The 27,934-nt window shown below is 39.6% G+C and overlaps 1 protein-coding gene across 7 annotated transcripts in view; it reads right to left on the bottom strand.

Moving 5' to 3' along the window:
* Positions 1 to 101: 101 nt before the first annotated feature.
* ARHGEF9 (Cdc42 guanine nucleotide exchange factor 9) overlaps positions 102 to 27,934 on the bottom strand; it is a 331,502-nt gene continuing 303,669 nt past the window's right edge. For all 7 annotated transcript variants that reach the window (XM_036305563.1, XM_036305556.1, XM_036305557.1 and 4 more), the window contains one exon: positions 102 to 3,354. In XM_036305563.1, the coding sequence (XP_036161456.1) occupies positions 3,173 to 3,354 (182 nt within the window). In that variant the 3' untranslated portion in view covers positions 102 to 3,172. The remainder of the gene's footprint in view (positions 3,355 to 27,934) is intronic.

The raw sequence follows: 27,934 nt of genomic DNA, 5'->3' as shown, positions 1-27,934 counted from the left end.
AGCTGCCCCCTCCCCCCCCCAGGTAAATTCCCCTTATTTTGCTATTGGGAAACAAGCACACACATATACACACAAAAATGGCACGAGAGCTATGCCTGAGGTGTCTTTTTACTTCTTTTATTGAACTCCATAAATATTTTCATAAGGCTTTGTGTCATTACAACATCATAGTTTTGTTGTTAAACATTTTTTTAAACACACAACTTTGACATTTGTTTGACAGGGTCAAACAGTCAATTAGGAGAAACAAAATAAACTGGCAAATGCAGAGCAGCAGGGGTAATCAAAATCACTGTTGCCCATCCAACCACCCCAGCCCACCCCATCCCCAAAGCACTAAAAGATCACTATTTGGCTTTACACTAGAACTGTTAGAACTCTCTTGTTGCTGTTCTTATAAATCCATTAGAGATATACACATAGAGAGAATGGGGGAGAGGGAGAGAGAAAGAGGAGTTGAGTTTCTGTGTTAGGACCATCCCACAGCAGGGCCCATAGAACACAATAGCAAAGCCTTTTGAAGAGCAAATCCAGGCCTCATTGAGTTGAGGAAAAGGGAGCTCAGGGCCATGCAGAAACAAAGATTTACAGAGTTCTTAGGGATAGCACTGCTGTGAGGACACAGAATAGGACTGGACCATGAGCCCAGATAATGGGACTCCCCATGGGGCTGCTGGCCACTGGTTTGATTTGCTGCCATAGGCTGGGGGAACACTACAACCAAGGGAAAACTTATTTCTTGGTGTTTTCACAAGTCATTGGCATCTGGTGAGGCCAGTGGGTTGGGTGGATGAGAGATAGATGGATGGGAGATGGATGGCGAGAGGCAATATCCCTGATCATGGAGCTCTGGGTACAGGTCTAGGGGAGCACAGGGACAAGGGGGTTTGACCAAGAGATATTGTAGGCCCAGGGACTTGTGTGAGAATCCCCTTTTGGTGGGCTCCAAGACCTCATAGAAACATGTCAGTGCCAAGCGTAGTGGGGCAAGTAAGAAAGAATGTAAGTTCAAGAAAGGCCTACCCAGCTATTTAAACACATTCTGCTTGCCAGAGAGGCCATTTTATCTTATGCACTAGGTACAGGTTTCTTGCCAAGGGTGCTTAAGTAGCTGGGTCATGTTCTGAGCAGTGGTGGCCAGTCCCAAGCCCTGGCCCTCTGCCCAATTCAAGCTTATCCTTGGCTCATTCCACAAGTCTGAATGGAAGCTGAAACAACTTGCAGTTTGATTCCCACAGAAGAAAAATTCCCAGGCTGGGTAGGACTGGTCTGGGTCAGGAGTCATAGAGCAGCAATCAAGCCAGCTACACTGAGGGCCCCATGCAGCCATGGTACTGCTTAGTAAGCTGAGGTCCTTTCATGATGCAGTCTTCTCCCAAGGGGTTCTGAACAGACTCACAATCTCCAGATTCCTCACTAGAGTTCTCCATAGCAAGGTCAATCCTTACTTCTTTGTACTCCATTCTTCTTGCTGTTCAACGTCTATCCACACAAGGGGCCATGTGGGGAGGAGAAGCAAGTACTCCTGTACCCACAGGGAACTCTTTCTTGGAGAAGTTAGTTTTACCCCAGTGTAAATCCTGCCCCCAAAATGAGCCTAAGTATGGGATTTCTGTCTCAGATCCTTTCTCCATAGGGAAAAATCCCCCTGGAATCCTTACTTGCTTCAAATGTCCTGAGATGGGGCAATGTTGGAAATGGAGCCTTCTTCAAGTGCCAGAGTGCTTTAACTATGGCAATACCACCAATCTTCCGGTGCCAATAGAGCAGGAAAAAGAAGAAAGATAGGAAGAGGGGAAGAAAAGGGAGATTGTCCATGCAATCTGCTAATAATTAGGGAAGTCTCAAATAACTTGAATGGTAGGAACTGCAGGTACATATCTTAGGCCAAGGCTGTCTATTTCCATACCGACCCGTTTTTTTTCCTGTAAGAAGTTGCGGTTCAGCATTGGATCTTCTCTAGGTAAATAATTTAAAGACAGATGATGATCTTGGTAAGGTAGGGTAGACTCTATCTTTATCCATTTATAGACTCCTATCAATGCTGCCTAAACAATCTGCAAATGGAAACTGGGATGAACGGGCCCTCAAACTGATTGCAGTGGGGAGCCCTTTCTTAAATCTATTTGGTACTGGAGGCAGTTGAATCCCTCCAACAGGAGGCAGAGTTTCAGCCTGTTTGCTTCCAGTTCAGATCTTTTAGGTTAGGAGAGGGACAGGCTTAGAAGGAAAACCATAACCAAAGCATCTTGAAGAACAGAATAATTTGTGAAACTAAATCCCAGATACAAAACTGTCACAACTCAGTAGTGCTGCAACATGGGAAACCCCAGTGCTAGGAGAAGAAATAGCCCAAATGCAGAATGTTCCCTGAACAGAAGTCTTCTCCTGCATCATTATACTCTGACATGCCCTTGCTTATTTTGGTTTTGATCCCTCTACAATACCAAAACACAGTGAAAGCAATAGGAATATTGAGTAGTTATGTCACAGGGCACAACAGAGCACATCCAGACTCACACAACTGAGAACAGAAGATGCAGGGAAAAGGCTGTTTGGGGCAACTATAGGGCTGCATAAACATTTGAAGATAGATGGTCAGCTAAAGGAGAGGAGAAAGAAGACCCTCCCTTTACCTAGTAAAAAGTAAAAGGAAAAACAATTCTAAACTCCCAAACCCACCACATTAAATTAAATTAAAAAGTCATCAGCATCAGTATCATTGGGAAAGAAAAAAAAAAACCAATATAAACACATCTATGGTAATAATGACAAGTCAATGAATCACTCAGGGGAGTAAAGAGATTATCTCAACAAGAAAAGGAACAAATAGAAATGTCAATTTCTGAAAGTAAAGGGGATGGGGATAGAGCAAGAAGAACAACAACAAAAAAAAACACTTTTAAGAAGAGATCAAATGTTTAGAAGTCATTGATACCTCTTCCTACCAACTATAGATTTCACTTCCCCCAAAGAACAGAAAACGTTTTTGGTCCTTCTGTGTGTGTGTGTGTGTGTGTGTGTGTGTGTGTGTACACTCAAGGGTCTCTCTGTGTGTGTATATGTCCATATATATATTTATAAATTTCAACAGTGCTTCTCCGAAAAAAGGTCCATCTATAAATATAATTTTATTTACTTTATTTTAAAATTATCTGCCTCCCTGTAGGTACTATTTTTTGAAGGGGGTTAACCTGCTGAAGTTTTGCCAGAATGGTGACTGGCTGCGCTTGGGTTCGGTGAACTCAAAGACCTGTGACTGAGCGATGCCATCTGGGACCAGGTACTGGCCCTGGTTTAATGGGTCCTGCGGTGGTGGGTAGGAAGGAGGAACTGAGCGGGCAGAGTTGACACCTAGAGTAGATGAAAGATCAAAGGGAAAAGTTATAAGTTAAGTAGCAAGGGACTTCTCAAATTACCCACTGACCACTATGGGCAGACATTTCAAAGCATCCATTTTAGAGAGTGTGAACTGGAACTGAAAATCACCAAGGGAAGATTTACATTCCTTCATAGATTTTGGAATGGTGCGGTGATTACTGCAGCAACATATGCTTTGCCATCTACACAGCATTACTGAGAAATCTGGGATGTTGCCATCATCCATTTTACAGATGAAGTCACTGAGACCTGGAGGGAAATGCCATACCCAATGTCACAAAGCAAGGGCTAGAATTCACATTCTTTGACTTCTCAGTTCAGAGCTCTTTCCAAGAGACCATAAGCATTAATCAGACCGTCAAACCTCAGAGGGAAGGTAGGGGAGGGTGGAGGTAAAAGGTAGAGATCAACCAAAGGACTTATATGCTAGCATATAGGCCTAACGAATGAACACAGACAACAGGGGGGTGAGAGCATGAGTGGGGGGGGGGATGGGGGGGTAATGTGGGGATAAAGACACATATGTAATAACTTAATCAATAATTTTTTTAAAAAGAGACCATAATCCATTATGCAGGGTTGGTGCTGCAAATAACCCAACAATATCCATTTAATGTGAAGCAACATTTTCTCCCTCCTCCATTCCCCCTGGAAGTGTCAAAAGAGCCTGGTTAAAAACTAGTGACTTCAGGGTAGGTGTTTAGGGGAGGGAAATGTTTTTCTAAAAGCAAGTGTTCTATGCCAAGTTGAGAGTAATGCAACTGTATTTAATAGGGAAGTGACATTGGTAATAGAGGGAGAAAGTGAACTCACCAACAGAAAATATGATTCATGGAACACAAGGAAGACTTGGAATATATTTATGACATTTCAAATGGAACACTTCAATAATTTATCAACTTTCATTAGGAGGGTTTGCAACTATCAAAGCAAAATCTGCTTGAATAGAGAATTCTTGGAACCAGGGGCCTAAACTTAAAGTTTAATCTTAATCTATATTCAGAATAGAATAGGCTAAGATATACAGCATCTGATTCAGAATGCAAGGAAGACCTCTCTACTGCTTTCACATACCTTCCTCATCTGCTGGGCAGTGTCTGAAATTTTAACATTATAGCTTTTTTGTTTGCCTTTGTTTGATGATTTGATCCCATTATCCTGGAGGTAGTATCATATTAAGCCACCATCGGCCATTGGCCCTTCAGTGGGAAGGAACTGATTTTATTCTAAAAGTCAGTAGTTTTTGTTTTGTTTTTGTTCTTATTTTTATTTTCTAGCTTTGTTGAAATATAATTGACACAGAACACTGTATAAGTTTAAAGTGTGAAACATGATATTTGATAGACATATGTATTGAGAAATGATTATCACAATAAGGTTAGCTAGCACATCCACTGCCTCACATAATTACCTTTTTTTGTGATAAGAACATTTAAAAACTACTTTGTTAGCAACTCTCAAGTATACAACAAGTATTTTTTAAAAAAATACATTTTATTGATTTTTTACAGAGAGGAAGGGAGAGGGATAGAGAGCCAGAAACATCGATGAGAGAGAAACATAGATCAGCTGCCTCCTGCACGCCCCCTACTGGGGATGTGCCCGCAACCAAGGTACATGCCCTTGACCGGAATCGAACCTGGGACCTTTCAGTCCGCAGGCCGACGCTCTATCCACTGAGCCAAACCGGTTCTGGCTACAACAAGTATTGTTAACTATAGTCACCATAGTGTACATTATATCCCCAGAACTATGTGTTATAACTGGAAGTTTGTTCCCTTTGAACAACATATTCCCACTTCCCCAAACCCCAGCTCCTGGCAACCACCAATTTATTTTCTGTTTCTATAAGTTTTCATTTTATAGATTCTAAATATAAGTGAGATCATACAGTATTTGTTTTATTGTCTGACTTATTTCACACAGAACAATGACTTCAAAGTCCATCTATGATTCAATAAGGCAGGGTTTCTTTCTTTTTATGGCTGAATAATATTTCTTTGTGTATATGTGTATGCATTTGCATGCATACACAGGTACCACATTTATTTTATCTATTCATTCACTGGAGGACACGTAGGTTGTTTCTGTGTTGGTTATTGTGGATAATGCTGCAATGAATATAAGGGGGTGCAGATATCTCTTTAAGTTTCTGATTTCATTTTCTTTCCATATATACTCAGAAGTGGGATTGCTGGATCAGGTGACAGGTCTAATTTAAATTTTTTGATGACCTTGCATATTGTTTTCACTGTAACTCACCAACTTACATCCCCATCAACAGTGAACAAGGGTTCCCTTTTTTCCACATTCTTACCAGCACTTGTATTTCTTGTCTTTTTTTATATAACAGACATGAGGTGATATCTCATTGTGGTTATGATTTGCATTTCTCTGATTGGTTAGTGATGTTGAGCAAATTTTATGTATCTGTTGGCCATCTGTATGAATTCTCTGGAAAAAATATATTCAGATTCCCTGTCCATTTTTAAATTGGACTACTGGCTTTGTTTGTTTTTGCTACTGAGTTATATGAGTTGCTTACATATTTTGAATATTAATCCTTTATCAGATATATGGTTTGCAAACATTTTTCCTATTCTGTAGGTTGCATTGTCATAGTGTTAATTGTTTCTTTTGCTGTGCAAAAGCTTTGTAGTTTAATGTAGTCCCACTTGTTTATTTTTGTTTCTGTTGCTTGTGTTTTTGATATCATATTAAAAAATACTTGTTGCCAAGACCAATGCCATTCAGTTATTTCCCCTATGTTTTTTTTGTAGGCCCAACATTATTATTAATGAAAATCTACAGTTTACATTAGGACTGACACTTTGTGTTATATAGTTCTATGAGTTTTCACAAATGCATGATGTCAAGGGTCCACCGTTCCACTATTGGTCTTTTATTTTTAGATAAATAAGTTTCCTTAATGTTGATCATTTTTAAGAATTCTTTCTACATTTTGGATACAATTCTTTTACCAGATATGTGTTTTGCAAATAATTTGCAGTCTGTCTTGTGTTTTCATTGTTTTTAAAATAATTTGAATTTATTGGGGTGACATTGGTTCACAAAACCATAGAGGTTTCAAGTGTACAACTCAACAAAACATCATCTGCATACTGCATCATGCATCCATTACCCAAAGCAAAGTCTCTTTCCATCTCCATTTACTAGTATCCCACCCCCTTTGCCCAAAGCTACATATCTACCCCACCTTTCCCTCTGGCTATCACCACACTGTTGTCTGTGTCTAGGTGTTATATACATATACACACATGTACCACATTTATTTCATCTATTCACCCTTGGAGGACACATAGGTACATAGGTTGTTTCCATGTCTTGGTTATTTATGAATATATATAATGTAGTTTTTTGGTTAATACCTTCACCTTCTTTTACCAAGCCCCCCACCCCTCTCTTTTGACAGTTGTCAGTCTATTTCGTGTATCTATGCCTCTCTTTCTATTTTGTTTGTCAGTTTATTTTGTTCATTAGATTCCACATATAAGTGAGATCATATTGTATTTGTATTTTCCTGACTGGCTTCACATAGACTAATACTCTCCAGGTCCATCTATGCTGACCCAAAAGTTAAGATTACATTACTTTATATTTTTTTTACAACTGAGTAGTATTCAATTGTGTAAATGTACCACAGCTTTTTTATCCATTCATCTGATAGTCACTTTAGCTGTTTGTAGATCTTAGGTATTGTAAATAACACTGAAATGAACACAGGGGTGCACATATGCTTTTGCATTAGTGTTTCAGGTTTCTGTGGATATATTCCCAGAAGTAGGATTGCTTGATTAAAAGGCCATTTCATTTTTAATTTTTTTAGTAAACCTCATAGTGCTTCCTCCAGTGGCAGCACTAGTCTGCATTCTCACCAACAGGACATGAATATTCCCTTTCTCTACATCCTCATTATCACCTGTTGATTTTAATGATAGCCATTCTGACAGTTGTGAGGTAATACCTCATCATAGCTTTAATTTTTAATTTGCATCTCTCTGATGATTAGTGACACTGAGCATTTTTTTCATATGTCTATTGGCCATCTATATATCCTCTTTGGAGAAGAGTCTACTCAGGTTCTTTGCCCATTTTTTAATTGAGTTGTTTGCCTTCTTGGTGTTGAATTGTATAAATCCTTATATATTTTTGGAAATTAACCCCTTATCAGATGTATCATTCATTCTCCCAATCAGTGGGCTCCCTTTCGTTTTATTGATGGTTTATTTTGCTGTGCAAAGGCTTTGCAGTTTGCTAAAGTCCCATTTGTTTATCTTTTCCTTTACTTCCCTTGCTCAAAGAAATATATTGGCAGAAAAAACTTCAATGAGAAATGTCTGAGATTATACTGAATATGTTTTCTTCTAGGATTTTTATAGTTTTAGAACACACTTGTGTTTAATCCATTTTGAGTTTATTCTTGTGTATGGTGTAAGTTAGTGGTTTAGTTACATTTTTTTGCATGTATCTGTCCAATTTTCATAATATCATTTATTGAATGGGCTGTCTTTAGCCCATTGTATGTTTTTCCTGCTTTGGCAAACATTAATTGATCACAAAGTTGTTGGTTTATTATTGTGCTCTCTATTCTGTTCCATTGTTCCATATACTTATTCTTGTGTCAGTACCATTCTGTTTTGATTACTATGGCCTTGTATTATAGTTTGATATCAGATAAAGTGATACCTCAAACTTTGTTCCTTTCTCAAGATTATTGAGGCTATTTGGGGTCATTTCTGGTCCCATATAAATTTATGCAATATTCATACTAGAGCTGAAATCTATGCAATTGCTATTTTTATATCTTTATTGTTGAGAGTATTACAAATGTCTCCCCCTCTTTTCCCACTTTCCTCCCACCATCTGGTTCCCACAGGGCCCCAGGCCTTTACCACACTATTCTCTGTATTCATGGCCAATGCATATATGCATATAAATCCTCTGGTTAATCTCCTCTACACCCCTCACACCTTCCCACTGAGATTTGTCAGTCTGTTCCATGTTTCCATGCCTCTGGTTCTATTTTATTCATCAGGGTATGGTGTTCTTCAGTTTCCACATATAAGTGAGATCACGTGATATTTGTCTATCTCTGACTGGCTTAGTTCACTTAGCATAATCATCTCTAGGGCCCTCCATGATGTCTCAAGGGGTAATTGATCCTTCTTTTTCATAGCTGCATAGTATTCCATTGTGTAAATGTACCATATTTTTAAAATCCATTCTTCTACTTTAAGGCACTTGCTCTATTTCCAGATACTAGCTGATGTAAGCAATACTGCTATAAACATAAACATTCATATATTCTTTCTGATTGGAGTTTCTGGATTCTTTTTTTAAATATATTTTTTATTGATTAAGATATTACATATGTGTCCTTATCCCCACGTTACCCTCTTCACCCCCCCCCCCCGCTCATGCCCTTACCCCCCCCCCCATTGTCCGTGTCCATTGGTTAGGCCTATATGCTTGCATATAAGTCCTTTGGTTGATCTTTCCCCCTTACCCCCACCCTCCCCTATCTTCCCTCCAAGGCCTGACAGTCCAATCAATGCCTCTCCATCTCTGGATCAGTCCTTGTTCATCAGTTTATGTTGTTCATTATATTCCACAAATGAGTGAGATCCTGTGGTGTTTATCCTTCTCTGACTGGCTTATTTCACTTAGCATAATGCTCTCCAGTTCCATCCATGCTGTGGTAAATGGTAAGAGTTCCTTTTTCTTCTTCCTCTTCTCAAAGAATACCTTTCAGCATTTCATATAATGCTGGTTTGGTGGTGATGAACTCCTTTAGCTTTTTCTTATCTGTGAAGCTCTTTATCTGATCTTCTATTCTGAATGATAGCTTTGCTGGATAAAGTAGTCTTGGTTGTAGGTTCTTGGCATTAATCACTTTGAATATTTCTTGCCACTCTCTTCTGGCTTGCATGGTTTCTGTTGAGAAATCAGCTGACAGTCGTATGGGTACTCCCTTGTAGGTAACTGACTGTCTTCTCTTGCTGCTTTTAAGATTCTCTCTTTGTCTTTTGCTCTTGGCATTTTAATTATGATGTGTCTTGGTGTGGTCCTCTTTGGATTCCTTTTGTTTGGGGTTCTCTGTGCTTCCTGGACTTGTAAGTCTATTTCTTTCACCAGGTGGGGGAAGTTTTCTGTCATTATTTCTTCAAATAGGTTTTCAATATCTTGCCCTCTCTCTTCTTCTGGTACCCCTATAATTCTGATGTTGGTACGCTTGAAGTTGTCCCAGAGGCTCCTTACACTATCTTCATATTTTTGGAATCTTTTTTCTTTTTTCTTTTTTCTTTTTCGGTTGGGTATTTTTTGTTTCTTCATATTTCAAATCTTTGATTTGATTCTTGGGATCCTCTTGTCTGCTGTTGGGAGTCTGTATATTATTTTTTATTTCAGTCAGTGTATGCTTAATTTCTAGTTGGTCTTTTTTCATATCCTCCAGGGTCTCACTAAATTTATTGGCGGTTTTCATAAAATTCTTGAAAAACCTTATAAACGTGGCCTTGAACTCTATATCCAGTCGTTTTCTTTCCTCCATTTCTGTCATTTGTGACCTGTTTCTTTGTCTCCGCATTTTTTATGCTTCCCTGTGTTGGTAGAGTGGTTTTGTGTGCTAGGTGTCCTGTAGGGCCCAGTGGCTCAACCTCCCCAGTTACCTGAGGTGGACACTCTTGGTGTACCCCCTTGTGGGCTTTTTTGCACAGTCTTATTGTAGTTATGCCTTGATTGTTGTAGGATCACTGGGAGGAATTGACCTCCAGGCCAATTGGCAGTGAGAATCAGCTGTGTCTGCAGTGGGAGAATTTCTGTGCTGAAGACACCCTTCTGGGGCAAGACTTGCTTCAGTGGGGCTTTGGTGCTCACTGAGTCTGCGCCCTGAGTGTGTCCCTTATGGATCTGAGGAGTTGTAATCTGGATGGCCCTCCTCTGACCACTAGGTACACTGCCTCTTTGATCTAAGTAGGTGCTAATTTAGCCTCTGCCTGAGGTTACACAGCAGGAGCTACAAAGAGAACTGCAGATTCCCCTTCCTTTTTTGGAGTTTGGAGGTGCCCTGATGAGGCCCAGCTGTGAAGCAATGCAAGCTGCTGTGGGGCCTTGGGCCATCTCTTGGAAGTTCTGGGTCTGTGGGGCCCAGCTGCAGTTTGTTAGGTAATTTTCAGGTTGCAAAGGGCCAGGGCATTCATATGCAAAAGCCTCTGCCGCAGCCTGGGTGGGGCAGGGTCTCAGGGAATCAAAGGGCGGAGCAAGCAGCTATGGCTGGTCCTCAGCCCTTCCCTAAGGGGCCGCGTGTCTCAGTGTCCCGATAATTGCTGCAAGCACCTCTGTGGGAAAGCTGCCCTCAAGTTCAGAGTTCTGCCTGCTGCCAGACAGTCCAGTTTCTCCCCGTATGAGTCCTGGGTCCCCAGAGACTTCCCGGAACTGGAGTTCAGAGCAGTTGGGAGCTTGTGACTCCCTCTTGATTCAAAAAGACAGCTGTGTTCTCAGGTGCCAGCCCCTTTCTGCGCCCGCGAGCCTCCGTACCTCTGCACTTTACTTCCGCAGCTCCTCTGGCTCTCAGTGTGTTTTTCTCTTTCCTTCTAGTTGTAGAATTTCCACTCAGCCAGCCTTCCTGTAGTTCTGGATGATGTCCATTTTGTCTTTTTGTTGTATTTTTGAAGTTGTTGTGGGAGGCAGCAATTTCCTGGTGTTTCTCTATGCTGCCATCTTAGTTTCTTTCATATCATCTCTGGAGTTTCTGGATTCTTAAGATACATTCCTAGAGTGGGATCACTGGGTCAAATAGCATTGCCATTTTAAATTTTTCGATGGAAATCCCATTCCATAGTGGCTGCTCCAGTTTGCATTCCCACAAGAAATGTACTAGGGTTCTTTTTTTTCTCCACATCATCACTAGCATTTGCTGTTTGATTTATTGATGGTAGCCATTCTGGCAAGTATAAGGTTATGCCTCATTGTTGTTTTAATTTGCATCTCTATGATGATTAGTGAACTGAAGCATTTTTCATATGTCTCTTAGCCATTTGAATGTCCTCTTTGAGAAGTGTCTAATCAGGTTTTTGCCTGTTGTTAAATTGGATTGTTTGTCTTCCTTTTGTTGAGTTATATGACTATTTCATATAGTTTGGAAATTAACCCTTTATTGGATGTATCATTGGCAAATATGTTCTTCCATATAGTGGGTTCCCTTTTCATTTTGATGCTGGTTTCTTCAGCCGTATTACAGATTTTTATTTTGATGTAGTCACATTTGTTTTTTCCCCCTTTGTTTCACTTGCCCTAGGTGATATATCTGTGAAAATTCTGCTATATGAGATGTCTGATATTTTTGGGCCCATGTTTTCTAGTAGGATTTTTATGCTTTAACAACTTACATTTTTATTAAATCTTTATTATTGTAGTATTCAATATGTCACCCTTCTCCCCCATTGTCCCATTCTAGCCTGCCCCCACCCCCAACCCCAGGCCTTCACCAAAATACTGTCTGTGTCCATGGATTATGTATACATGCATACAAGTTCTTTGGTTGATCTCTTCTCTCCCAACCACCAACAACCGCCTTCCCTCTGACATTTGACAGACTGTTCCATGCTTCTACATGTCTGGATCTATTATTTTTTAAATTAAAATTTCATTTTTGAAAGTATTACATATGTCCACCTTTCCCCCCATTGATGACTTATAACCCACCCCCTCCCTCCACCCCAGACCTTCACCACCCTATTGTCTGTGTCCATTGGTTATACATATATGGATACAAGTTCTTTGGTTGATCTCTTCCCACCCACCCACCATCCCACGCCTTCCCTCTGAGACTCCACACTATGTTCTGGGTTTCTATGTCTCAGATCTATTTTGTTCATCAGTTTATTTTGTTCATTAGGTTCCACATAAGAGTGAGATCATGTTATACTTGTCTTTCTCTGACTGGTTTATTTTGCTTAGCGTAATACTCTTCAGGTCTCTCCATGCTATCTCTAAGGGTAAGAGATCTTTTTTTTTTTTTTTACTGCTACATAGTATTCCATGGTGTAAATGTACCATAGCATTTTAATCCACTCATTTACTAATAGGCACTTGGGCTGTATCCAGATCTTAGCTATTGTAAATTTTGCTACTATGAACATAGGGGTACAAACATTCTTTCTGATTGGTTATTTGGTTTTCTTAGTATATATTCCTAGAAGTGAGATCACCAAGTCAAATGGTGGATCCATAGTAAATTTTTTGAGGAAACCCCATACCATTTTCCGTAATGGCTGTATTCCCACCAGCAGTGTACAATAGTTCTTTCTCCACATCCTTGCCAGCACTTATTGTTTGTTGATTTGTTGATGGTAGCCATGCTGACAGGTTTGAGGTGATACCTCATATTCATTTTAATTTTCATCTCTCTGATGATCAGTAACTTTGAGCATTTCTTTCATATATCTCTTGGCCATCTGTATGTCCACTTTGGAGAAGTATCTATTTAGTTACTTTGCCCATTTTTTAATTGGATTGTTTGTCTTCCTTTTAAGTTGCATGAGTTCCTTATATATTTTGGAAATTAACCCCTTATCAGATGTATCATTGGCAAATATGTTCTGCCAAGTAGTGGGTTCTCTTTTCATTTTGTTGGTGGTTTATTTTGCTGTATAGAAGCTTTTTATTTTGATGTAGTCCCATTTGTTTATTTTCCCCTTAGTTTTGTTTGCACTAAGAGATATATCCACAAACATATTGCTATGAGAGACATAAGAGTTTTTGTTGCCTATTTTTCCTTCTAGGATTTTTATGGTTTCACTACTGACATTTAAGTCTTATCCATTTGGAGTTCATTCTCTTGTCTGGTGTAGGCTGGTGGTCTAGTTTCATTGTTTTGCATGTCTGTCCAATTCTCCCAACATTTATTGAAGCAACTGTCTTGACACCATTGTATATGCTTGCACCCTTTGTCAAATATTAATTGAGAATAATGGTTTGGGTTGATTTCTGAGGTCTCTGTTTGGCTCCATTGATCTATATGCCTGTTCTTGTGCCCATACTAGACTGATGTAACTAGTGGCTTTGTAGTATAGCTAGATAAGCTAGATATCCAGTATTGTGATCCCTCCAATTTTGTTCTTCTTTCTCAAGATTGCTACGTCTACTCAGGGACTTTTTTGGTTACACATAAATTTTTGGAGTATTTGTTCTACATCTGTGAAATATGCCATTGGTATTTTAATAGAGATTACGCTGAACCTATAGATTGCTTTGGGTAGTATGGACATTTTAATGATGTTGAGTCTACAAATCTATGAACATAGTACAGTGGGGCCTTGACTTACGAGTGTCCCGACTAACAAGTTTTTCCGAGATACGAGTCGTCTCTCGGCTGATATTTTGCTTTGAGTTGACAGAGTAATTTGAGTTGAACTCCTTAACGAGCTCTGTCACAGAATGAATTAAACTTGTAAGTCAAGGCCCCACTGTATATTCTTTCACTTGTTTATATTTTCCTCTATCTCTTTTTTCAAAGTCCTGTGGTTTTTGAAGTACAAGTCTTTTACCTCTGTGATTAAGTTTATTCATAAGTATTTTAATGTTTTTGTTGCAATGCTAAAAGGGAGTTTGCTTAGTTTCTCTTTCTGAGAGTTCATTATTGGTGTATAAAAATGCCATAGATTTCTGGGTGTTAATTTTGTATCCTGCTACATTGCCAAATTCATTTTTTAAATCTAGTAGTTTTTCGATGGAATTTTTAGGGTTTTCTATGTACAATATCATGTCATCCGAGAATAATGAGAGTTTTACTTCCTCTGTTCCAATTTGGATGCCTTTCATGTTTTCTTATCACCGTGGCTAGCACTTCTACTACTATGTTGAAATAGAGTGGTGAAAGTGGACATTCCTGTCTTGTTCCTATTTTTAGAGGAAATGGTTTTAGTTTTTGCCCATTGAGTATGATTTTCGACGTAGGTTTGGCCTTTATTGTGTTAAAGTATGATCCCTGTATTCCTAATTTGCTGAGAGTTTTTATCAAAAATGTGTGTAGGATTTTGTTGGATGCTTTTTCTTTTTTTCTTTTTAATTCTTTATTGTTTAAAGTATTACATATATCTCCTTTTTCCTCCATTGATCTCTCCCGGGCCACTCCCACCACAGCACATGCCCTCACCCCCCTAGTGTCTATGTCCATTGGTTATGCTTATATGCATGCATACAAGTCCTTTGGTTGATCTCTTAATCCCTCACCCCACCCTCACCTGCCTTCCATCTGAGGTTTGATGGTCTGTTCGATGCTTCTCTGTCTCTGGATCTATTTTTGTTCATCAGTTTATGTTGTTCTCAAATGCTTTTTCTGTCTATTGATATGATTACATGTTTTTTGTCTTTCAATTTGTTTATGTGATGTATCACATTTGTTGATTTGCAAATATTGTTCCAGCCTTGCATCCTGGAATAAAGTCCACTTGGCCATGGTGTATGATCTTTTTAATACATTGCTGGATTTGATTTGGTAATATTTTTTTGAGGATTTTAGCATCTATGTTGATCAGGTATACTGGCCTGTAATTCCCTTTCTTTGTACTGTCTTTATCTAGTTTTGGAATTAAGGCTATTCTGGCGTCATAAAAAGAGCTCAGAAGTGTTTCTTATTCTTTGATTTTTAGAAAATTGTTTGAAGAGGACATGTATTAGTTTTCCCTTAACTGTTTGGTAAAATTGTCATGTGCAATGGTCCAGACCAGGGATTTTGTTTCCTGGGAGTTTTTTGTTTGTTTGTTTTGTTTTGGTTTTTAATAACTGCTTCAATTTCATCAGTTTTTATCAGCCAATTCAGGCTTTCTGATTCTTCCTGGTTAAGTGTTAGAAGATTGTATTTTACTGGGAATTTGTCCATTTTGTCCAGGTTGTCCAGCTTGTTGACATATAGTTGTTCTTCATATTTTCTTACAATCCTTTTTCTTTCTGTAGTATCAGTTGTTACTTCATCCCTTTTCATTTCTGATTTTATTTATTTGGGTCCTCTCTGTTTCATGATTAGTTTGGTTAAAGGTTCATCAATATTGTTTATCTTTTCAAAGAACTAGCTCTTGGTTTCACTGACCTTTGTGATTTTTTTTTTTTTAGACTGTCATTTATTTATGCTTTGATCTTTATTATTTCCTTCCTACTTACTGTGTGCTTTTCTTGTTTTTCTCTTTCTAATTTCTTATTTGTAGGGTTAGATAGTTTACAAGTAATTTTTCTTGTTTCTTGAAGCAGGCCTGTAGTTCCATGAACTTCCCTCTCAAGATTCTTTTCATTATGTCCCATATATTTTATGGTGTTGTATGTTAACTTTCATTTGTTTCTTATTTCTTCCATGATCTCATTGGTAACCATTTCCTTGTTTAATAAAATGTTATTTATCCTCCATGTGTTTGTATTGTTTTTAGTGTTTTGTTTTGCTATAGTTAATTTTTAGTTTCATACCATTGTGATCCAAGAAGATGCTTGATATAATTTCATTCTTCTTGAATTCACAGAGACTTAGTTTGTGTCCTGACATGTGGTCTATTTTTGAGGCTGTCCCATGTGCCCTTGAGAAGAATGTATATTCTGCAGCTTTTGGGTAAAATGTTGTATAAATGTCAATTAAATCCATTTGATCTAGTTTGTCCTTTAGGGACTCTGCTTTCTTGTTGATCTTTTTTTGTCTAGAACATCTATCCAGTGATTTCAGTGGGGTATTAAAGTCCCCTACTATGATTTTATTGCTTTCAATCTCTCCCTTAAAGTTCTCCAGAATTTTTTTTTAAACATATATTTGTGTGCTCCTTTATTGGGTCCATATATGTTTCCTCGGATTATATCCTCTTGTTGTATTGATCCCTTTATTATTATGAATTGGTATTCATTGTCTCGTCTTATGGCCTTCATTTTAAAGTCTATTTTGTCAGGTCTGAGTATTCCTATCCTTGTTTTTATTTTTTTTTCTTTTCCATTTGTTTGGAAATTTTTTTTATCCTTTCACTTTCATTCTGTGTGATTTTTTTGTTCTGAGGTCGGTTTCTTGCAGACATCATAAATATGGGTCATGAGTTCTTATCCGTTCAGCTACTCTATATCCTTTGATTGCAACATTGATGCCCTTCAGATTTAAGGTTATTATTGATAGGTACTTGTTTGGTGCCATTTTTATTCTTTATGCGTGTGTCCCTCCCTCTCTTTCTATTTCTTCTTCTTACAACAGTCCCTTTAGCATTTCTTGCAGTGCTGGTTTGGTGGTAATAAACTCCTTTAGTCTTTATTTTTGTGTCTGAAAAGCTCTTTGTTTTTCCTTCAAATTTTTTTTTTTAATTAAATCTTTATTGTTCAGATTATTACATTTGTTCCTCTTTTTTTCCCCCCATAACTCCCCTCCTCCCAGCTCCCGCCCCACCCTCCGCCCTCACTCCCCACCCACTGTCCTCTTTCATAGGTGCACGATTTTTGTCCAGTCTCTTCCCGCATCTCCCACACCCCTTTCCCCCGCAAGAATAGTCAGTCCATTCCCTTTCTATGTCCCTGATTCTATTATGATCACCAGATTTATTCACTTGATTCTTGGATTCACTTGTTGATAGATGCATATTTGTTGTTCATAATTTGTATCTTTACCTTTTTTTTTCTTCTTCCTCTTCTCAAAGGATACCTTTCAGCATTTCATATAATATTGGTTTGGTGGTGATGAACTCCTTTAGCTTTTCCTTATCTGTGAAGCTCTTTATCTGACCTTCCATTCTGAATGATAGCTTTGCTGGATAAAGTAATCTTGGTTGTAGGTTCTTGGTATTAATCACTTTGAATATTTCTTGCCATTCCCTTCTGGCCTGCAAAGTTTCTGTTGAGAAATCAGCTGACAGTCGTATGGGTATTCCCTTGTAGGTAACTGGGTTTCTTTCTCTTGCTGCTTTTAAGATTCTCTCTTTGTCTTTTGCTCTTGGCATTTTAATTATGATGTGTCTTGGTGTGGTCCTCTTTGGATTCCTTTTGTTTGGGGTTCTCTGCACTTCCTGGACCTGTAGGTCTATTTCTTTCACCAGGTGGGGGAAGTTTTCTGTCATTATTTCTTTAAATAGGTTTTCAATATCTTGCTCTCTCTCATCCTCTGGCACCCCTATAATTCTGATGTTGGTGCGCTTGAAGCTGTCCCAGAGGCTCCTTACACTATCTTCATATTTTCGGATTCTTTTTTCATTTTGCTTTTCCAGTTGGGTGTTTTTTGCTTCTTCACATTTCGAATCTTTGACTTGATTCTTGCGCTCCTCTGGTCTGCTGTTGGGTGTCTGTATAATATTCTTTATTTCAGTCAGTGTATGCTTAATTTCTAGTTGGTTCTTTATCACAACATCGAGGGTCTCATTAGATTTCTTGAGGATCTCACTACATTTATCGGCAGTCTCACCAGTCTTTTCGAGGGCCTTACTAAGTTTATCGGCAGCTTCTAGACAGTTCTTAAGAGACCTTAAAAGTGTGGTTCTGAACTCAATATCCTCCATTGACAGTTTTGTCCTGTTTCTTTGTCTCCGCATTTTTTATGCTTTCTTGGTGCACCCCCTAGTGGTCTTTGTCCGCAGTCTTGTTGCCTTTAAGCCTTGATTGATGTCGGCAATACTGGGGTGATTTGACCTCCAGGCTAACTGGCTATGAGAGTCTGCTGTGTCTGTAGTGGGAGGGCTTCTGTGCTGGATCTCTAGGGCGGTGCTAATCTAGCCTTTGCCTGAGGCTATCCAGCAAATGGCGCTGCGCAGGGCTTGGGCGGGGCGGGTCCCCGGGGATCTACAGGGCGGGCGGAACAAGCAGTTATGGCGACTCTCAGTTCCTTCCCCAGGGGCTCTGCCTCTCAGAGCCCCAGCAATGGCTGCAAACCTCGGAGAGAAAGCTGCCTTCGAGTTCCGACCGAAGCCAGACAGTCCCGTTTCTCCCGTTTGAGTCTCGGTCCCCAGAGACTCGCCCGGATCTGGAGCTCAGAGTCTGAAACTCCCTCCCGATTGAAAACAACAACCGCGCCCTCCGCCACCAGCCCGCTCCGCGCGCACACTCCGCACCTGAGTATTTCACTTCAGCACTGTGCCTCCTCTGAGTCTTGGTATGATATTCTCTTTCCTCCTAGTTGTAGAATTTCCACTCAGCCAGCCTTCCCGTGGTTCTGGGTGATGTCCGTTCTGTCCTTTAGTTATATCTCTGAAGTGGTTGTTTGAGGCAGCGATCTCCGGCGTTAACCTATGCCCTTCCTTCAAATTTTAATCATAGCCTTGCTGGACAGAATACTCTTGGATTGCATCCCTTGCTTTTCATTATTTTGTATACTTCATGCCACTCCTTTCTGGCCTGACTTGTTTCTATTGAGAAATCAGCTGTCAGTCTAATGGGAGGTCCCTTGGAATTAACTTTCTTTCTCTCTCTTGCTGCCTTTAAGATTCTTTCTTTGTTTTTAACATTTGCCATTTCAATTATGATGTGTCTTGAAGTGGGTCTTTTTGCATTCATCTCATTTTGAACTCTCTGTGTTTCTTCGACTTGTGTGGCTTTTCCCTTCACCAGGCTAGAGAAGTGTTCTGTCATTATTTCTACAAATAGATTTTCTATTGCTTGCTCATATTGTTCTGTTTTTATGCCTATGATGATGATGTTATTATGTTATATTTCATGTTGTCCAATAGTTCCCTTAAACTCTTCTCAGGCTGTTTACATTTTTTTCCAATTGCTACTCTTATTGTTTTTGTTTTGTTTTGTTTTGTTTTTTCCTAACTTGTCTTCTAATTCACTGATTTGGTCTTCAACTTCTTCCAATCTACTGCTGATTCTTCCCAGGGTATTCTTTATTTCAGGTATATCATTGTTCATTTCAGATTATTCTTATTCATGGTTTCTACCTCTTTGTTCATGATGCTGTAGTTCTCACTAAGTTCCTTGTAGTCCTCATTAAGTAATTTGAGCACAGTTATAACCATTTCTTTGAATTGCTTCCCTCATTTAATGTAGTTCCCTATCTGGTGATTTCTGATTTTTTTTCATTTGGGCGCTATTTCTTTGTATCCCCATTCTAGTGGTTTCATAGTCCAGGGCACTGAGTGAGGTGGACCAGGTTGCGGTGGCTGGTCTGTGCATTTGGAAGTATTGCTTTGCAACAGGGTCTGGTCTCCTGGGGGTGCCGGGTTAAGTGTGCCTTGTTGCAGAGCCAAGTCCATGTATCCAGAGGCTTGGATCATTGCTGTGAGGCCAGGTTCAAGGTGACAGGGCCAGTTGTCCAGGAGTGCCAATTCAGGCACACTGGGCCTCAGTGGAAGATCCATGCATCATGGGTGCTGGGTCAGGTTAGCAGGGCTGTGTGGGGTCATATTAAGGCAGTGGAGCTAGTTTTCCAAGGTCGCAGGCTCAGGTGTGTCAGGTTGTGTCAGCAGGTCTGTGCATGTGGTCCCACACACATCAAGGTGGCAGGGCAGGTCAGGTGTGTCATGTGTCAAGGCAGTGGGGTCAGTTGTCTGAGAGCACTGGTTCAGGTACACCTGGTCATGACATCAGGCCCATGTGTCTGGAGACATTGGGTCCCAGAGGTGGGGCTGGGTGTGCCTCTCTGGCTGTGTGGCACTAGGTCATGGCCACTCTTTGTAGCCTCCTCCTGAAGAAGACCCTGTGGATCCACCAACATGGCGTACTCTCCAATCTCAAGAGGAGAGAAGTGCTTGGCTGAGCAGCAATCAGTGGCAACTGGCAGCTCCTCTACCAGGAGGATTTTGTGCACTGACAGACAGATGCCCATGTACACTCACACACACACACTCTTCCTCGAACACACTCACCCTCACTCTGGTCCTGCCCTATGCCATGTTGGATCCCTTACCATTGCTATTTTGATAGGAATTTCCTTGAAACTATAAATTGCTTTGGGTAGTATGGACATTTCAATGATGATTTTTTCCTATCCTTGAACATGTTATATGCTTCCCTTTATTTGTATTTTCCTCATTTCCTTACTAAGTATCTTATAATTTTCCAAGTACAAGTCTTTGACCTCCTTGGTTAAATTTAATCCTAGATTCTTTATCTTTTTTGTTGCAATAATAAATAGCATTTGTTTCTTAATTTCTCTTTTTGATAGTCCATTATTGGCATACTAGTATAAAAATGCCACTGATTTCTGAATATTAATTTTGTTTCATACTTTTCCAAATTCATTTATTAGATCAAGAATTTATTAGATGGAGTCCTTTAGGTTTTCTATATACAATACCATGTCATTTGCGAATAATGACAGTTTTACTTCCTGTTCCCCAAATTGTATTTCTGTGGTGTCAATTCTTACTTTGTATCTTTCATTTCTGATTTTATTCATTTGGGTCTAATTCCTTTTTCATTGAAGAGTCTGCTTAAAAGGTTTGTAAATTTACTTATCTTTTCAAAGAACCTGCTCTTGGTTTCACTGATGTTTGTATTGTTTCTTTAGTCTCTATGCCATTTATTGCCACTCTGATCTTTATTATCTCTTTCCTTCTACTTAGTCTGGGCTTTGTTATTCTTTTTCTAGTTCATTTAGGTGTAGGATTAGATTGTTTACTTAAGCTTCTTGAATTGGCCTGAAATGCTGTGAACTTCCTTCTCAGGTCTGCTTTTGCTGTGTTCCATAGATTTTTGTTTTTATGTGTTAATTTTCACTTGTTTTCAGGTAACTTTTTATTTATTCTTTTATCTTACTTTAACTCATTAATTGTTTAATAATGTTATTTAGGCTCCATGTTTTTTTTTTTATTTTTTTATTTTTTATTGCTTAAAGTATTACAAAGGGTATTACATATGTGTCCATTTTATCCCCCCGCCCTAGACAGTCCCCTAGCCTCCCCTATCCCCCAATGTCTTATGTCCACTGGTTATGCTTATATGCATGCATACAAGTCCTTTAGTTGATCTCTTAGGCTCCATGTTTTAATGTTTTCCAGTTTTTATTATAATTGACATCTAGTTTTATTTTTTTTAAATATATATTTTATTGATTTTTTAGAGAGAGGAAGGGAGAGGGATAGAGAGTTAGAGACATCGATTCAGCTGCCTCCTGCACACTCCCCACTGGGGGTGTGCCCGCAACCAAGGTACATACCCTTGACTGGAATCGAGCCTGGGACCCTTCAGTCTGCAGGCCGACACTCTATCCACTGAGCCAAACCAGTTAGGGCAAGTTCTATACCACTGTGGTCAGAGAAGATGTTTTATATGATTTCAATCTCCTGTATTTATTTATTTATTTATTTTTTAAATATATTTTATTGATTTTTTACAGAGAGGAAGGGAGAGAGATAGAGAGTCAGAAACATCGATGAGAGAGAAACATCGATCAGCTGCCTCCTGCACATCTCCCACTGGGGATATGCCCGCAACCCAGGTACATGCCCTTGACCGGAATCGAACCCGGGACCCTTCAGTCCACAGGCCGACGCTCTATCCACTGAGCCAAACCGGTTTCGGCTCCTGTATTTATTAAGACTTAGTTTTTGTCCTAAAGCTTGGTGTATCTTTGATAATGTTCTGTGTGCACTTGATAAGATAGTATATTCTCCACCTTTGGGATGAAATATTCTGTAAATATCAATTAAAACTTTCTGATCCAGTGTGTTGTTTAAGGTCATTGTTTCCTTATTAATTATTTGACTGGAAGATCTACCTATTGATGTCACTGAGTGTTAAAATCCTTTAGTATGACTGTATTTCTGTCAAACTATACTTTAACGTCCACCAAGGATTTCTTTATATATAGGTGCTCCTATTTTGGATGCATATGTGTTTACAAGGGTTATATACTCTTGTTAGATCAATCCCTTTAGTATTATGTAGTGACTTTTGTTGTCTTTCTTATGGACTTTGTTTAGAAGTCTATTTTGTCTGATATAAGTTTCCTTCCTGGGCTTTTTTGTTTGTTTGTTTCCATTTGAATGGGTTATTCTTTTTTCCCATCCCTTCACTTTCAGTCTGTGTGTATCTTTTGTTCTGAGGTGGTTCTCTTTTAGAAGCATTTATATATGGGTCATGTCTTATTATGCATTCAGCTATCCTATATCCTCTATTTGAAGCATTTAGTACATTTAAGGTTATTATTAATAGGCACTTATTTTTGCCATTTTATTCATTTTTAAATATACTTGTTCATTTTTAGAGAGAGAGGAAGGGAGATGGAGAGAAACATCAATATGAGGACAGAACATTGATTCACTGCCTCTCACATCCCCCCTCCTCACCAGGAATTAAGCCCGCAACCCAGGTATATGCCCTGACTGGGAATCAAACTTGGGACCTCTTGGTCTATGGGATGATGCTCAATCCACTAAGCTACGCCAGCTGGACCAATTTTACTCTTTATATCTATGTCCCTCTCTTTCTCATTTTATTTTCTTCCTCTTAAAGCAGGCCCTTTAACATTTCTTGTGATACTGGTTTTGCATTAATGAACTCACATTGCATCACTTTGAATATGTCATGCCAATTCCTTCTGGCCTGAAGTGTTTCTGTTGAGAAATCAGTGTACAGCCTTATGAGAACTTCCTTGAAGGTAACTGTCTTTCTGCCTTTAAAATTCTGTTTTAATCTTCATCATTTTAATTATGATGTGTCTTGTTGTGAATCTTTTTTTGAGTTTGGGACTCTGTGCTTCCTGAACTTGGATGACATTTTCCTTCACCAGGTTAGGGAAGTTTTCAGCCATTATTTCTTCAAGTAGGTTCTCAATTGCTTGCTCACTCTCTTCTCCTCCTGGTATCACAATGATGTGGATGTTGCTATGCTTGATGTCTTAGAGCAGTGGTTCTCAACCTTCCTAATGCTGCGACCCTTTAATACAGTTCCTCATGTTGTGGTGACCACCAACCATAAAATTATTTTTGTTGCTACTTCATAACTGTAATTTTGTTACTGTTATGAATCATAATGTAAATATCTGATATGCAGGATGTATTTAGGTGACCCCTGTGAAAGGGTTATTCGACCCCCAAAGGGGTCGTGACCCATAGGTTGAGAACCGCTGTCCTAGAGCAAGCATGTCAAACTCGTGAGCCTTGGCCTGCATACAGCCCACAACAAACAGTTTTGCAGCCCAACCAGTATAATAGTATGTAAGAAATGTTTTAATAAAAGTTTCATAACTTAATTTTTACAATATCCTGTTATACATAATTATTAATAATGAATTACAACATTTGCTAATGACTGATTACTATAATCATGTTGCATTCATTTCCCTTATGAACCTTGCACGTAGGTGCACCATTTCTCTCCACTAATACTAGCAGCAAATATTTTAGCAGCCAATTGCCACATCATTAGTCTTGGACTGACTTGTTTGGTGTGTGCAACAGGAAATATTTTGCTTTCAGAGAACAAGAAAAATAGGTTTATTTGTGTTACATTTATTAATTTGTGCAGTTATTCAGTGTCTAGTAAGTTAATGTTCAAGAAAAAATTAATTTTTATTAAAATATTCTATTATTTTATGTTAATGATTACTCATTTATTTCAGCCCTTTGTATTCAGCATGTCTCTATCAAAATAAAACTACGTTTCTATGAAAATTAAAGCTTTTGTTTTTTTGTGGCCCACATAAACTTAAACCTTGTTTATTTGGCCTGTGTTAGCCTTTGAGTTTGACATGCTTGTCCTAGAGGTCCTTTACACTTTTCTTATTTTTCAAAATTCTACTTTCATTTTGTTTCTCTGCTTGGGCGCATACTGTTATCTTGTCCTCAAAATCACTGTTTTGATCCTCTGCTTCATCTAACCTGTTTATTCACCCTAGTGTTATCATTTTAAATATTGTATTCTTCATTTCTGACTGGTTCTTTTTTATGGTTTCTATGTCTTTTTAAATTCATACTATCTCCTTGTTTAAGTACTCATTGAGATCATCCATGCTTCCCCTAAAGCCCTTGAGCATCCTTATAACTACAGTTTTAAACTTTGTATCTGGTATATTGCTTGCTTCCATTTCATTTAATTTTTCCCCGGGGTTTCTCTTGATCTTTAATTTGGGGCATATTTCTTCATCTCCCCATTTTGTCTGCATGTTTGTGTTGGTCTCTGTATATTTGGTTGATCTGCTATGACTTGTTATGGAGATTTTATGATGTATGTGTTTTGTTGGGTTCACTGGTGCAATCTTTCAGATCACCTGAGCTCAGTGCTCCAGGAATGCTTCTTGTGGGTTATATGCACTCTCCTGTTATAATTGAGTTTTGAATTCAGTTGGCCCTTTTAAGGGTGGATTTATAATATCAGGTTGGCTGATTATGAGGACAAACCTCAATCACCATGTATGAGTCACTGTGCAAGAATTGTTCCCTGAGGCAGAGTCATTCCCAGAAGTGTCTGGTGCCTGCCAGTATTCCCATTGTGTGTGCTGCTTGTGTGGCTCATTGGGTGGAGTTCTGGTATTGTCTGAAGCACATCACTGGTTGTGTTGGTTCTGGGTCCACTTGGGCAGTGTTCTGGTAAAGATCTAACTGTATGGAGGTACTATGCTATTCACTGTTTGTGACTGTCTTTACTGGGCCTGGGAGTGTTTGGGAAGGACCAAGCTATGTATAAAGGTCAACTTTCCTCCAATTTAAATCTGGGGACAGATCTATAAAAGGTCCGAGACTACCTAAGGTCTACCTCTATGTGTTGTCTACTCTGCCTCTTCCTGAAGTTGCTTGGTTTTCCTCCCAAGCCTTCCAAAGAAAGACTATAGAGTGGGCCCAGGCTGGCCGTGAGTCACAGAACCTTCCATAGGGCACAAGCTCATTAGGGCAGAGCCTGGGGTTGCAATCATGGGGCTAGTGGATCCCCTATTGGGGGGCTGCATAGGGAAAAGTGGACTGTATCTAGAGCCATACCATCCAGGCTTGTCAGAGTTTCCAACTCTAGCTTCCCCAGAAGGAGCAGGCCATAGGTTCATGTTGGGTGCAGCCAGCCAGCCCCTCTGCAGGAGCAAGCTCAGTGGGGTGGAGCAACTGGGGAACCATAGAGGACACATCAAAAGAGCCTTCATTGGGGGTGGGCCAGATGAGTATGCAGAAGGGGCAAGCACTTCACCTCCCCTCTGCTCCACAGCCAGGCACACAACCCAGTGCCCATTGGAGTCTAGAGCCTCTGAAGGAGATACATTATGAAGGTCTTAACTCCAGGTAGCACTCACTTCTCCCTACTGAACTGAGCTCCACAGAGTGAGGCCACTGGGAATTTGGAGGACAGATCCAGACAGTCTGACATGGGGGTGTGTGCCAGCAAACCTGTAGGAGGGGGTTGGTACTTCTGCCACCCAAGGAAGAGCCTCTGAGGGAGACACGCTCTAAAGATCCCAGCCCCAAGTAGCTCTCTCTTCCCTCCACAGGACTGAGTTCAGCAGCATGGGGGCCCTGGCTGCCATAAAAGCAGGTCAAATGTGTCTCCTATTAGCGGAAGATTAAGCACACAGGGGAAGATAGTAGTGCCCTCCCCCCTCATGATATAGCTACACAGCCCAGCACACATCTGATTCCCAGACAAAATCCTCCTAAAGAAACTCATGCCAAAGGTCTTGACTCTGAGTATCAAATCTTTAGGTGTGGGAGGAGCACTTCTTCCCCTTCCTGGGCAAGAGATTTTGAGGGTGATGCACTCCAAAGGTCCCAGCTCTGTGAAGCACTCAAATCCCCCTGCAAGACTGAACTCAGGCAGGATAGGGCCACAGAATGTGGAAGGGCAGGCAAAGTGATTCAACAGGTTGGGTGGGGCCACTGGCTCTGTGCTGGAGGTGCAGTAGAATGGTCCTTTTTTCCAAAGGTATGCAGTTAAATCACTACCTGAGTCTCTGCCAAGATTTTCTCCAGAAAATATGTGCCATAAAAGTCCTTGCTGGGAGTAGTGAACAGACAACTCTGCAGGACTCAAGCATGGCAGAATGGTGTCACCAGTAGCTGGAGGATCAGGCAGTGCTCTTCCCAGGATGGTACTGTAATAATAGAAGTGTTCACCCCTCAGAAGGTGGTGTCTGAGTCTCTAGAAGACTGTCTTCTCTCCCATTTAGACTGAATCCCCAGTGATTTTCACCACCAGATGCTATAAGGGCTCTTTTTGCTCTGGGTTGAGACCCCATGCTCCTGGGGATAGGAAATTTGCATCTGACATAACCCACTGGCTTCTCACCTGCCACACATGCATGCGGAGATCAGTCCTTTTGGCATCTCTTATTCCCAGCCTCTAAGTGGCTTATTCTGTAAATCCTTGTTATAATAATTCAGTTAAACTAGCCTTCAGTTGGTTAATTAGGTTGATTGCTCTAAAATTTAGCTGCAAACCTGGTTTGGCCCTGGGAGGAGGTGAGTATAGCTTCCACTTACTCTGCAGCCATCTTGGATTCCCTTTCTCTCTCTCTCTCTCTCTCTCTCTCTCTCTCTCTCTCTCTCTCTCTCTCTCTCTCTCTTTTTCCATACGAGTTTTGTGGTATTGGGTCTTACAATTAAGTCTTTAATACATTTTGAGTTAATTTTTGTGAATTGTATAAGAAAGGGGCCCAATGCATTTTTTTTTATGTGAATATCTAATTTTCACAATACCCTTTACAGAAGAGACTAGTCTTTCCTCTTTCAGTATTTGTGGCATCGTAACAAATATTAGTAGACTATAAATGCTCTTTTATAACTGTGAGTTTATAATTTGGTTCCATTGGTGTTGTTTTTTTATGTCAGTGCCATACTACATTGATTGCCATAAATTTGTAATATATTTTGAAATTGGGACATTTGATGTCCCCAGTTTTGTTCTTTCTCAGGATTGCTTTAGGTATTTAGGGTCTTCTGTGGTTCCTTATGAAATTTAGGATTGTTCTATCTACGTTGAAAAATGTCATGAAATTTGAGATAGGGATTATGTTGAAACTATAGTGGGCTTTGGGTAGTGATGATATTTTCACAATATTAATTCTTATGATCCATGAACATGGAATATCTCTGTATTCATTTGTGTTCCTTAATTTCTTTCATAAACATCAAAAGGTTTCAGTGTACATATCTTTAACCTCCTTGGTTAAATTAATTCCTAATATTTTATTCTATTTTGTGCCATTACAAATGATATTTTCTTCATTTTTCTTTTGGATGTTCATTTTTAGTGAAACATTACTGATTTTTATACATTGATTTTGTATCTTGAAACATTGCTAAATTCTCTTTTTATTCTATTACTAGAGGCTGGTTGCAGGAAGATTCCTGCAAGAATAGGGCTTCCTGTGGCCGGAGAGAAGCAGAGAAGGGAGCGAAACCCACTTGGGTTTCGCTCTCGCCTCCGCCTCCCCGCTTGCTTGTCCGCAGCTTTGCTCCCTTCTGCAGTGCTTGGCTTCCTTCTACATTGTCTTCAGTCTTTGCTCCGCACCTGCGTATGCAAATTAACCGCCATCTTTGATGGGTTAATTTGCATACTCATCTGACTGGTTGATGGACGTAGCAGAGTGACACCAATTTGCATGTTTCCTTATTTTCAAATTAAATCTTTATTGTTCAGATTATTACAGTTGTTCCTCATTTTCCCC

This window comes from Myotis myotis, unplaced genomic scaffold (assembly GCF_014108235.1).
Source record: "Myotis myotis isolate mMyoMyo1 unplaced genomic scaffold, mMyoMyo1.p scaffold_m19_p_4, whole genome shotgun sequence".
NCBI classification, from domain to species: domain Eukaryota; kingdom Metazoa; phylum Chordata; class Mammalia; order Chiroptera; family Vespertilionidae; genus Myotis; species Myotis myotis.
The sequence above is the reverse complement of the archived record's forward strand: the minus strand, read 5'-3'. Positions and strand labels throughout refer to the sequence as shown.